The sequence below is a fragment of the Labeo rohita genome, unplaced genomic scaffold (assembly GCF_022985175.1).
Source record: "Labeo rohita strain BAU-BD-2019 unplaced genomic scaffold, IGBB_LRoh.1.0 scaffold_1877, whole genome shotgun sequence".
In the NCBI taxonomy this organism is placed as follows: Eukaryota; Metazoa; Chordata; class Actinopteri; order Cypriniformes; family Cyprinidae; genus Labeo; species Labeo rohita.
In genome coordinates this window covers 1-12996 of record NW_026128085.1, presented here as the reverse complement: position 1 = coordinate 12996, position 12996 = coordinate 1, and the positions used below count along the sequence as shown (strand labels likewise).

Sequence of the window (12996 nt, the reverse complement as noted above, 5' to 3'; positions counted from 1 at the left end):
CACACATCAATGTTCAAACAACGTGTAAAAGTGAACTTAGCATCTGATGACCCCTTTAGGATAATACATTAAAATAGCATGGTAAGACACACCAGTTTGCACCAATTTAAAAAATAGCTGGATGCGGATAAAAGCGGAAGCTAGAATGGCCATGCCCGCTCTTACAGGAAAAATAAGGTGGATACTGATTAATTTCCAGCAATAATTACCTTTAAAACCCATTTGAACACCTCATGAAAAACACTCAATGTAATTCAAATATTTTATTACAAAACAAATCACTTGAGCAAGGTAGAAGAAAACTGATCTTAGGCTAGTGCAATTATATACGAATCATGAGCAAGCAAATCATATTTTACAAAAATAAAATAAAAAAATAAATAATCATATCAGCCTACAGTCAAGCTTTACAAGGGCTCTGAATCTCTGAATCTGATTTCTGCATGCTTTAACATTAAATCCATTCATCTTCAGATCTGTTATTCAGAAACATTAATAATAGGACACTTTTATTACCTAAACTTTACAATAACTCAGCTCCATTTTAAATACGATAGCAATTCTACTGCAAATGTTATACCCCTGGAAAAGGGGAGAGAATTAATGAATCACACTTGACGATGCTTCTCCACTGCCAACTTTATGCATAATGTCTTTTGATAACAATTAACAATAAACATTTTTTCAAAACAGTGTTGTTTGCATTTTCTTCTTAATTCACAACTGGTACAATAAGCGGTTGATGAGATATAATCTTCAATTATCTATAAATCAACAATACCTCAGTGAATTAATACACATTTCATGGCATTTCAGAATTATCTGAAAACCTAGTTGTTCTTTTTAGCAATCCATTAACTAGTACAAACAATTTAAACATATAAATATTATTTCCATATAATTAATATCACTAATGCTTAGATGTCTCAAACAATCTGTGAATCAACCAATGATCACTAAGCAGACAGAATTAAATGTTCATTAACATACAATCTGAATATGCACGACTCATTATCAATCAACACATGGCCTTGCGCCGTCCAAACTCCTGCATCGCCGAACGAATCACATTGTTAGGCATTTTAATCAACATTCACTTCCTATTGTACTGACATCTGCACACTCTTAAACATTTCACAACATCAACTCAGACTATTTTAACGAATAATTAATAAGGCAAACCTGGAAAAGGGGAGAGAATTAATCAATCACACTCGACAATGCTTCTCCACTGCCAACTTTATGCATAATGGAGAAACGACGCGAGTTCTCCCCCTGCTGTTGGACAAGGCACTAGTAATCGATTGCACAATTTATTGGACTAAACTAATTGATCACAGATTAACGAACACTACTTAAATAACGTATTTACATTTGATGAACCTTTTTAAATGGATTCAAAATAACTTCTTTCAAAATAAATTATTTCAATATTTTTACAGTATTTATGAATTTCTTAATATAATTATACAAACATATTTCCATCCGTCACACAAACATCCCCAAAACACAAAATATCACTTGTTTTTAGATGTTATTCAAAACACTTAAGCATTCTTTGGTAGCATTTTAAAATAATGATGCATCATTAACAGGTAACTGTGCAGGAAGAAACACAGGGCAAATGAGTAGTACAGAAACACTTCAGCTACTACTATTAACTACTCTGCAAACCAGAATAACTAATCATTAAGTAATAATAAGTTTAGGCTTTAGAAATAGGAGTCGATTTCTTATTGGATAATCAGATTAAACTCATTAAGAGCTACTACTATTACTAACCACATCATTAACGTGTGAAACACAAGTAATTTTCTGTTTTACTGTGAACATGGTCATTAAAAAAAAAAAAAAAAATATATATATATATATATATATATATATACGTGAGAATAATTAAATACTGTTTACAAGATGAGCAAGGCCATGCTTGGGGTTTATTTTTATTTATTTTTTAGTCTGACTTTCCTTTTACTACGCAAAATCAGCTGGAGGGTGGACTATGCAAATTAATTGTATCTTCTGCCTTATAAACCTTCCATATTTAACTCCTCAGTTATTTGTCAGTTATATTTTTTGACAAAAATGGTCCTCAGAATTACGTTTTTTTTTTTTTTGTTTTTTTTTGTTTTTTTTTTAATAAGCATAATTATATTTATGAACAGTAAATATGTTTTAGGAAAACATTTTTATACTACTTTACTAATGAGATAACAGTAAGACTTTTATTTTAACACAGTGCAAATGTTAGACTGAGTCTGGGAACGATCATAAACTGACCTGTACCTTTTCTGGGATTGATGTTGGAGCTGCAGATATTTCATGGATAAGACAGGCTGAAGGGAAAGCACTCGAGTGGATCTCACATATTTCTGCTCCAAGTGGCAGAGACAAATATTATGCTAAAACTGAAGACACTGCCATTTATTACTGTGCCCGAGAAACACAAAGAGGCTGCTGTGCCGTACACAAACTTAATGTACTTTGGAGAAACATACACTGTTCATGCCACACGTTATCAAAAACAGTTCAGACAGTAATCTAAAAAACCTGCCCATCTCTCATTCTTCAACATCAATATTAAAGCATTTAGAAATACTCAAAATAAATCACACCCCCAAATAATATACAGCACACAATCTCACACAAAAACTTAAATTCAGAGGTTCCTTTATTAATAGTTGGAGTAACATGTTTTGAGTTTGAACAGTGATCATAGAGATTATGCTTATTTTATTTTATTTTATTTTATCCTTAGTTGGTAATAAACTATTATGAGCTAGTAAACAATAAGTAACAAACAATACACTTAAAAGCAGACATGGTTACAGACGTTATTAGGAGCACAGAAGTGTAAATGTACCTTTAGAGGGCACCCTATGCAAACCTGCTTATCTTTAGTCTCTTTAAAAAGCCCCCACTCTATTCGTCTCCAGACACACAACTTGTTTGTGACTTTGAACCATCAGCTTCCTCTTTTCATAACATGACAATGGATATTGTGTCTAAACTGGGTTTTATCTTCATGTTTACTCTCACAGAATGTAAGAGGCTCCTGAAAACCTGTTGATAATCAGATTTATTCATGTGTACTGTTGTAAATGTTAATGTTGAACTGTTTGTTTTTCAGTCTGTTGGTGTCAAACACTGACTGAGTCTGAGTCAGTGGTCATTAAACCTGCAGGATCTCACAGACTTACCTGTACAGTCTCTGGATTCAGTAGTGACCCGAGCTTGGCCTGGATCAGACAGGCTGCAGGAGGAGGTCTGGAGTGGCTGGCATACATCTCTGGTGGTAGTAGTTATATATATTACTCTCAGTCTGTTCAGGGACGCTTCACCATCTCCAGAGACAACAGCAAGAAACAGATGTATCTGCAGATGAATAATATGAAGAATGAAGACACTGCTGTATATTATTGTGCAAGAGAGGCACAGTGATGAATACAATGACAGCACTGCACAAAATCTGAAAACAATCATATAACCAATGCTCTCTATAAAACGTCAGTGAATAAATTAATTAAACTACTTAGGTTTTTGCTTACATAATGCTATCAAATATTTGCAGGAGACTTAAAGTAACATAACTGTTACATACAACAGAACCTCCTGAACCTACAGTGCCCTCCACTAATATTGGCACCCTTGGTAAATATGAGCAAAGACGGCTATGAAAATAAATCTGCTTTGTTTATCTTTTTGATCTTACATTTAAAAAAAAAAAAACACAAAATGCTAACCTTTCATTGAAGCAAAACAATTAAAATTGGGGGGAAACTTACGTTATGAAATAAATATATTTCTCTAACGCATGGTGGGCACAATTATTGGCACCCTTAGAAATTATAATGAGTAAAATATCTCTGAAGTATATTCCCATTCATATTTGCATTTATTCAGCACACTAAAATGGCTAGGAGTATGATACTGTCCAGCCATGACTTCCTGTTTCACAGAATATAAATATTAGGAGCACAAAGGCCAAATTCCCTTAATCATCCATCACAAGGAATAAAACCAAATAATATAGTTCTGATGTGCAGAACAACATTGTTGAGCTTCACAAAATAGAAAGTGGCTGTAAGAAATAAGCCAAAGCATTGAAAAGTCCCATTTCCACCATTAGGGCAATAATCAAGAATTTCAATCAACTAAAGATGTTACAAATCTAACTAGAAAAAGATGTGTGTCTATATCGTCCTAATGCATGGTGAGGAGGAGAATTTAAGTGTCCAAAGACTCTCCAAGTATCACAGCAGGAGAATTGCAGAGATTAATTGAGTCTTGGGGTCAAAAGACAAAAAAAAAAAAAAATTCAAACAGCCCCTTCATCACCACATGGTGTTCAGGAGGGTTTTAAGAAAAATCCTGAAAAATTAGCGTATTTAGTTGTCAGAACACAACTCAAATTTCAAATGGGAATGGCTTCTGTGGTCAGATGAAACTAAAAAAAGAGCTTTCTGGCAGCAAACCCACCAGATGGTTTTGGTACAGAAAGTACCCCATGCCCACAGTTAAATATACTGCTGGATCTTTAATGTTGTGGGCTTATTTTCCTGCCAGAGGTCCTGGACATCTTGTTCAGATACATGGCATCATGGATTCTAGCAAATACCAACAGATAAAAAATGTAAACTTGACTGCATCTGTTAGATGTTCTATAATGAGCTGTGGTTCCATCAGGACAGTGATCCAAATCAAACATCAAAATCAACACGAAAATGTGTCACTGAGCATAAAATGAAGCTTCTGCCATTGCCGTCCCAGTTGCCTGACCTGAACCCTATAGAAAATGCGTGAGGTGAACTGAAGAGAAAAAGCACCAGCATGGAGCTGAGAAACTGAAGGATCTGAAGAGTTTCTGTATGAAGGAATGATCTCTAATCTTATGTCAGGTGTTCTCCAAACTCTTCCGGCAATAAAGGAGAAAACTCAGAGCTGTTATCTTGAATAAAGGACGTTACAATAATTGGGTGCCAATAATTGCGGTCAACATGAACTAGAGAAAAACATTTATGAAGGAATGATCTCTAATCTTATGTCAGGTGTTCTCCAAACTCTTCCGGCAATAAAGGAGAAAACTCAGAGCTGTTATCTTGAATAAAGGACGTTACAATAATTGGGTGCCAATAATTGCGGTCAACATGAACTAGAGAAAAACATTTATTTCATAATGAGATTTCCCCCCTGCTTTCCATTGTTTTGCTTCAATGATAGGTTGGAATTTTGTGAATTTTTTTAATGAAAGATTAAAAGGATAAACAATGCAGATTTATTTTCACAGCCACCTTTGCTCATATTTACCAAGGGTGCCAATATTAGTGGAGGGCACTGTACGTTTAGAACTTTATCAAAAACTGAATCAACAGTGTCATTTCAGTAACACCTCCTCACATTTCCACCCGGAACTTTATACAGCCCAAAAATGTGCCATATGCAAATTCACTCTCCACTTCATCTGTATATAATGTAAACACACAATTCAGCTCAACAGTCATCAAACATAAAATTATAATTTAGTTTACACCTTGTAGTTCCAAGACTTTTTAACAATGGGGTTGAAAAGCATTTGGCTGTTCATTATTGTAGCAATTTTAACTCAACAAGGTACGTTTAAAATTTTCTTTTCTTTTCTTTCTTTCTTTCCTTTTTTTTTTTTTTTCCTAACCAAATGCATTCGATACACCAATGGATACTTTACATCAGTGCAACTGATTTATTATTACTATTCCACAGGTATCAGCGGTGATGAAATTCGGTTGGATCAGTCATCTGCTGAGATAAAGAGACCTGGAGAAACAGTGAAGATCTCCTGTAAAATATCTGGTTTTAAAATGACAAGCGCCTACATGCACTGGATACGACAGAAAGCAGGGAAAGCTCTGGAGTGGATTGGGAGAGTTAACTCTGGTGAAAGTTCTAAATCTAATTATCTTATTTACGCAGACTCCTTGAAAAATCACTTCACTATGAGTGAGGACGTGTCTCAAAGTACACAATATCTTGAAGCCAAGAGTCTGAGAGAAGAGGACACTGCTGTTTATTACTGTGCCCGAGAGACACACTGACTCCATCTGATGAAGCAGCTCTACAAGAACTGAAAGTAACTGAATGATGTCAGTTATTAGCTTGATTCCTTACATTTTGCAACCAAAATCAACATCTAGATTATATCACTGTTTAATCTTGATTGCAATAAAAAATTAGCCTTCTGCTTTCTAATTTGAATTATTGTCTTTGTTTTTCTATTCGTCCATTTTAAAATGTTATAAATTGTTTCTGGCATAGCAGATGTGACTCTAGCCTAAATAACATTATACTTTCATTATATGTAAAAACCTACATTTTTAGTTTTGGGTGAACTGCATTTTTAAATGTGTCTGCATGTGTGTTTCTTTTTAAAAACAAAATGTTAAGAGACATATTCAAATTTGAGATATACAAATACTCTTTACTTTGACAACTGAAAACATGTTTAAAAGTGAATTTAAACTTCCATATGTAGCTGGACCAATATAGTTACTATTAATTACCACTATTTGGACCCCAAGTTTCAACTTTCCCCCTTCATTGGCAAGTTTCCAACTAAATGGAAAGTGACAATTTTATTAGTATACATCCAATTTTAAAACATTGAGCTCAACATCAGTATAAAACCCTTCCCCATAAAATTCCCAATTTACTTAGCCAAACTAGACACTTAACAATAATGCCTCAGATGGCCAAGATACCTTACATATGGGACTTAAAATACCAAATAAATGGTGTACACCGTACCTTCACAAAAAAAATAAATCAAGGGGCTTGGTCATGGACCATTGACAACCACCCTTTCATCAAATATACACAATTATATACACAACTAATAATGTACAATAATACCATAACAAAAAAAAAAAAAAAAAAAAAAGCCAAGAGTCTGAGAGACTCTTGGCTCTCAGACTCAAATGTTAACATGACAATATGAGCAAGATAAGGCCATGCGTGAGGTTTTAATTATATTTTTTGGTCTGACATTCTTTTTACTGATGTAAAATGAGCTGCCACAGAAATGTAAATGTACCTTTAGAGGGCACCCTATGCAAAGCTACTTCTCATTATTCTTGTTTAAAAGCCTCCACTCTGTTCATCTCCAAACTTGTTTGTGACTTTGATGCATCAGCTTCCTCTTTTCATAACATGACAATGGATATTGTGTCTAAACTGGGTTTTATCTTCATGTTTGCTCTCACAGAATGTAAGAGGCTCTTGAAAATGATTGTTGACAATCAGAATTATTCATGTGTACTGTTGTAAATGTTAATGTTGAACTGTTTGTTTTTCAGTCTGTTGGTGTCAAACACTGACTGAGTCTGAGTCAGTGGTCATTAAACCTGGAGGATCTCACAGACTTACCTGTACAGTCTCTGGATTCAGTAGTGACTATGCAATGTCTTGGATCAGACAGGCTGCAGGAGGAGGTCTGGAGTGGCTGGCATTAATCTCTGATGGTGGTAGTTATAAATATTACTCTCAGTCTGTTCAGGGACGATTCACCATCTCCAGAGACAACAGCAAGAAACAGATGTATCTGCAGATGAATAATATGAAGAATGAAGACACTGCTGTATATTATTGTGCAAGAGAGGCACAGTGATGAATACAATGACAGCACTGCACAAAATCTGAATGCAATAAACAGAAAATAAGCTATTTATATATTTATTTTGCCTGTATTCACTCAACTGCAACTCACTAAAGGTCTTCATGAATTAAATTACAAATTCAATTTAATTCACAGACATGTTCAGTCCTAGACCAGCAACATGACCAGCATGAACCAGCAAAGGACCAGTTTAAACCAGCATCAAAACATACCTACCAGCATATGCTGTTTTTTTCACCAGGGTTTTTTCAGTGTATCTGTGTTTTCTTCTGTTCATTGTCAGTTCTTGTTATGTGTAATCCGGTTATTCTGTCATACCCAACTATGACCATATACCCTCTTTATAGTCAGTATTGTAAAAGTGTTAAAAAAACTGCAGGAAGAGGAGTGCGTTAACATTAAAAACAAGAGGCACTAAATATTATATCAATGAAATGCATCAGATTGTTTAATTATAACCTGTTTGATAATGACATTATATTGTATGTGTTGCAACATTCTCAAAATGGAGACCAAAATAGTTTATATTTGTGTTTTTAATGTTTTATTTATTGCTCTCTGACAGGTGTGGAGTGTAATAGGCAAGTCAAGTGTATTTATATAGCACAAGTGCTTTACATAAAAGGAAGTAGAATAATCATAAAAACAATAATCACAACAATAAAAAATCATTTAAAAACGTATAACTTATAACTTAAACTTCAAATTATTTAAAAAATTATTTAAAATAAATTTAAGATAGTTAAAGATAGAAAAGGATAATACATAGTGCAATCAGTTCGGACGTAGCACGGTGCTCATTCAGTAAATGTAACAGCTAAACAGATGAGTTTTGAGTCTAGATTTATATTATAACTAATGTTTTAGCACATTTGATCTCTTCTGGAAGTTGATTCTAACTGCGGGCAGCATAATAGCTAAAAGCGGATTCCCCTTGTCTTGTGTGAACCCTTGGTATTTTTAACTGACTCCGATCCTAATGATCTGAGTGGTCTTGTTTATATTCAGTGAGCATATCTGCAATGTATTTACATCCTAGGCCATTGAGTGATTTATAATCGAGTAAAAGTACTTTAAAATCAATTCTAAATATAACTGGAAGCCAGTGTAGGGGCCTGAGGACTGGTGTGATATGCTCAGATTTTCTGTGATGAGCTCTGTGGGCAGGGCTCAGCCGGGATAGTGTCCTTGAGCAGTGCTTGTTGTGGCTGTGTGGCGTTGTCAGTGTCCTTGTGGGATGTGTAGACCAGATTATAGTTGTCAATGAAGATGACTTCTTTTAGACTGCAGGTTCTTTGTAGCCATGTATTCAGCCCAAGCAACCATGAAAACATGTTAGTACTGTTAGTATTGTTAATAATAATAATTCATCAGGTTTTGTACTGTTATTTTGTCTCTGACAGGTGTGGAGTGTAATATTGTCCTGACACAGATAAACTCCATAGTTTTGCAGCCAGGAAACTCACTTACTCTCACATGTGAAGTGTCTGGATACTCTGCATTACTGATAGGATAATGACTGATAGCAAAAGCTCTGGAGTGGATTGTGCACATATGGGGAGGTAGTGGAATAAAAAAAAAAAAGACTGTCAAAAAAATGTTGTTAATAAATTATAATAATTATATTGTTACACATGTACTGATGACAAAAAGATTTTGGATGAATTATGCCTAACAATCTTTTAATTAGTGGATTGAATAAGTGGATTTTTTTCCAGTTCTTACCCATCTAAGCCATAAATACAAGCCATAAAACAAGATGGATGTAAAGTAGATCAGGACTTATGTAATGTTATCGCACTATTGAATGAATATGGCTGTTTTTCGTTCTGTGATGTATTTGAAACTGTGATTTCCTGAAAATGGCCTATTCAAACCAAACATGCAAACCCATATGAAAGCATTTTGAGGTCACTGAAATCCAAGCCTCAAAATCACATCCTTGTGTAACTGATGTATGATATGCAAATGTTCACCATGAGAGAATAAAAGTGTCAGTTTCCTCCAGCACAGGGTCAGTCCACTAACACTAGGATAAAGCTGTGTGGATTTACTCTCTGATTCTGAAATCAATCATGAGTCAAACTCTACTCATTTTATTTGCCTTTTTACCATGTGAGTTGATTCATTCAGTCACATCAGTGTCAGTCTTTCATTGCTGACTGTATTTATTAAACTATTTATTTAGTTAGAAACAGATGAAATGAGATTGACTCTCAGTGTGTTGTTCTCTTTTACAGATGTTTCTGGCATCTCACTGACCTCGTCTCCTGCACAGATTAAAGCTCCTGGTCAGTCGGTGAGGTTGTCCTGTCAGATCTCTGGATATGCCCTCACAGATTATGGCACAGCTTGGATCAGGCAGCCTCCTGGAAAACCCATGGAGTGGATCGGGATCATATGGGGCAGTGGATCAATAGACTCTGGGAATTCCTTCAAGAGTCGATTCACTATTTCCAGAGACACGGGCCGAAATGAGCTGTATTTAGACATTAGCAGCCTGCAGACTGAAGACACAGCTGTTTATTACTGTGCAAAGACAGACACAGTGGATCAGTTCAGTGTGAGAAACTGACAAAAACAGATCTGCAGTTCATCAACACAGTTACAAACACACAATAAATGACCTGCTTCATGTTCAGGATCACATTTAGACACATTACCACACACAGAAGTAGCTGTATTGTTATGACATTTTACATTATTATTCCCTAAAACAAAGTAGACTGTGTAAAGTTGAAACAGATGGACAGTTGAAAAACAATAAATAATTTGAGTGTGCATCACAACTGACCCATGATTTTCACTGTACACATAGTGTCCTCTTCAATTGGAGAACATTTAAAGTATGTACAGTTAAGATATTAAACAAAGTCTATTTTAGGAGCAAGAATTTCACTTCACCACCTCCCTACAACATTGAATCGATTCTTGTCATTTTTTGACCACAAAACAGAACTTTAATGTTTTTGATCTTTAGTCCGTCCTCTAAAAATTGTCATATTTCATAATTTGGTGACCTTCAGTCTAATTTGGAGAAATGTGCAAAGTGGTCAGTGGAGTACAGATAAAATACACTGTATCAACAATATCTGATTGTACTGTGTGAGATGCTGTTCAGGCTTATTGGAGACAAACTGATGGAGGCCATAACGTCATAATTAGTAACTGAATATAAGTAAGTTAATTATTGAGTATGTGAATGAATGAGTTACACCCTGAGTGAGTGAAAAGTAAAACAGTAAAATTAGAACATTTTTTTTTTTTTTTCTTCTTCTTTCTTTAAAACTAACTTATTATTGATCAATTTTAGTTACGATTTTTTTTTTTTTTTTTGTGGTAGTGTAAAAAGCATAAAGTATTATAACTGTACACAGTCTACCATTTAATTTGCTCCTTTTTTTTTTTTTTTTAATATATATATTAATATAAAAACTGTATAAACTCTGAGAAAAGTATCACAATGCTAGTATTTTATATCATGCTGTATAATGAGTATTTTAGTAGTAGTGCACCACAAGAGGGAGTCACTTACTTAAGTATCAAACATGACCTGTTTCTGAAGATTTACTTCACTGACATATAAATTCTGAAAAAAAAAAAAAAAAAACAGTGTACTTGGATCCATTAAAACAGAAAAGAAGAAAACAAAAAAGTCCAAAATTAGCAATTCCATCACTTCATTGTCATGTCTTTACCTTTAGCAGAACTGTCTAAGTAACTCCTCCTCCTCACATGATCAGCCACATTACTCTAAGAGATCATATTATACAAGCACAGAGAAAGCAGCCTATGCAAATGTGCTAATTGAGCTCTATATAACACACTAATTCAACTAAACTGTTCACTGTACAGTCAAATAACATCTAATGTTCAGCATTTACATCTAGCAAACATGTTGACAATGGAGTCGCAAAGAATTTGGCATTTCATCTTTATGGTGATTCTGTCTCAACAAGGTCATTTTTACATTTGTGTATTTGTCTCATTACCAACAATTTAACTGATAAAAGCTCTTCACTGATGTAATTTTTTTGTCTTTTATTCCACAGGTATCAATGGTGATGAAATCCGATTAGATCAGTCACCTGCTGAGATAAAGAGACCTGGAGAAACAGTGAAGATCTCCTGTAAAACATCTGGTTTTACAATGACAAGCTACTGGATGCACTGGATACGACAGAAACCTGGAAAAGCTCTGGAGTGGATTGGGAGAGTTAACTCTGGTAGTGTTGATTATGCAGATACAATGAAAAATCACTTCACTATGAGTGAGGACGTGTCTCAAAGTACACAGTATCTTGAAGCCAAGAGTCTGAGAGAAGAGGACACTGCTGTTTATTACTGTGCTCGACAGACACACTGACTCCATCTGATGAAGCAGCTCTACAAGAACTGACAACCACAGTTAGGAAAGACCAGTTATTAGGCTGTGAATAATATATTTGCTCTTATTATCATAATTATGAAGTATTAGTAGTTGTTGTGGCTACAGTAATCATAAATATAATTCTTTATTTTCCTGATACCTTCTAGTTTGGATCTAAAATCAACTCAACATATTCATGATCATTCAAAGGAGTGAGTTTTTATTTTACTAACCATCTGCTACAGTTACATTTAATGAATGGTATATTTACCATGTCAATAGACCTACTAGCTGATATCACACTTATACATTTAACACTCAGAAGCAACAAACATCCAACACAAACCATTAGCAATATACAGTACAGACAGATTTCTAACTTTCATCTTTGAGACACTGTTGCTGTTTTTCATTCAATCACAAAAAATGACAACTTTGAAGAAAAAAAAAAAAAAAACAGTACAGAATTTTTCTCTCAAAATTTCAGGTTCCTCCTACTGCAAATGTAAAATATGTACCTGCAAGTTTTTATATATGCAAATGATTTCTTAGGGAGGATCAGTGTCACTTACTCTCTCAAAGGTCTGTGTTATAAACTGGATAGTCAGTCAGTGTCTAACTGCAGATACGGATTCGAGTTCTGCTGATGATTATTTCAAGTGAGAATGTTTTCACTTCTCCAGATTACTATTGTCATTTCATTCTTCTATCATAATCTCAATGAGCAGCTACTGGATGGGTTGGATCCGTCAGAAACCAGGGAAAGGACTGGAGTGGATTGGATATATAGATACTGCCACTGGCACTGTTTTCGCTCAGTCTCTACAGGGCCAGTTCTCCATCACCAAAGACACCAGTAAAAACATGTTGTATTTAGAGGTGAAAAGCCTGAAGACTGAAGACACAGCTGTTTATTACTGTGCACGAGAGTTGCAGTTACACAAAAGACTGCAGGACTGAACAAAAACTATCCATGCAT

General features: G+C 34.8%; 5 gene segments (V, D, J or C); all 5 read left to right on the top strand.

Moving 5' to 3' along the window:
* The first annotated feature begins 2950 nt into the window (after positions 1–2950).
* LOC127159047 (Ig heavy chain V region 6.96-like) lies at positions 2951–3441 on the top strand. The segment is given in 2 exon segments: positions 2951–3044; positions 3131–3441. Coding segments are annotated over 2 exon segments (369 nt in total).
* Positions 3442–5486: 2045 nt separating this feature from the next.
* On the top strand, positions 5487–6071 carry LOC127159046 (immunoglobulin heavy variable 1-46-like). The segment is given in 2 exon segments: positions 5487–5610; positions 5740–6071. Coding segments are annotated over 2 exon segments (387 nt in total).
* A 1075-nt stretch (positions 6072–7146) lies between these two features.
* On the top strand, positions 7147–7639 carry LOC127159045 (Ig heavy chain V region 6.96-like). The segment is given in 2 exon segments: positions 7147–7240; positions 7329–7639. Coding segments are annotated over 2 exon segments (369 nt in total).
* Positions 7640–9663: 2024 nt separating this feature from the next.
* On the top strand, positions 9664–10801 carry LOC127159044 (Ig heavy chain V region PJ14-like). The segment is given in 2 exon segments: positions 9664–9763; positions 9889–10801. Coding segments are annotated over 2 exon segments (375 nt in total).
* A 678-nt stretch (positions 10802–11479) lies between these two features.
* LOC127159043 (immunoglobulin heavy variable 1-46-like) lies at positions 11480–12153 on the top strand. The segment is given in 2 exon segments: positions 11480–11607; positions 11701–12153. Coding segments are annotated over 2 exon segments (378 nt in total).
* Positions 12154–12996: the final 843 nt, after the last annotated feature.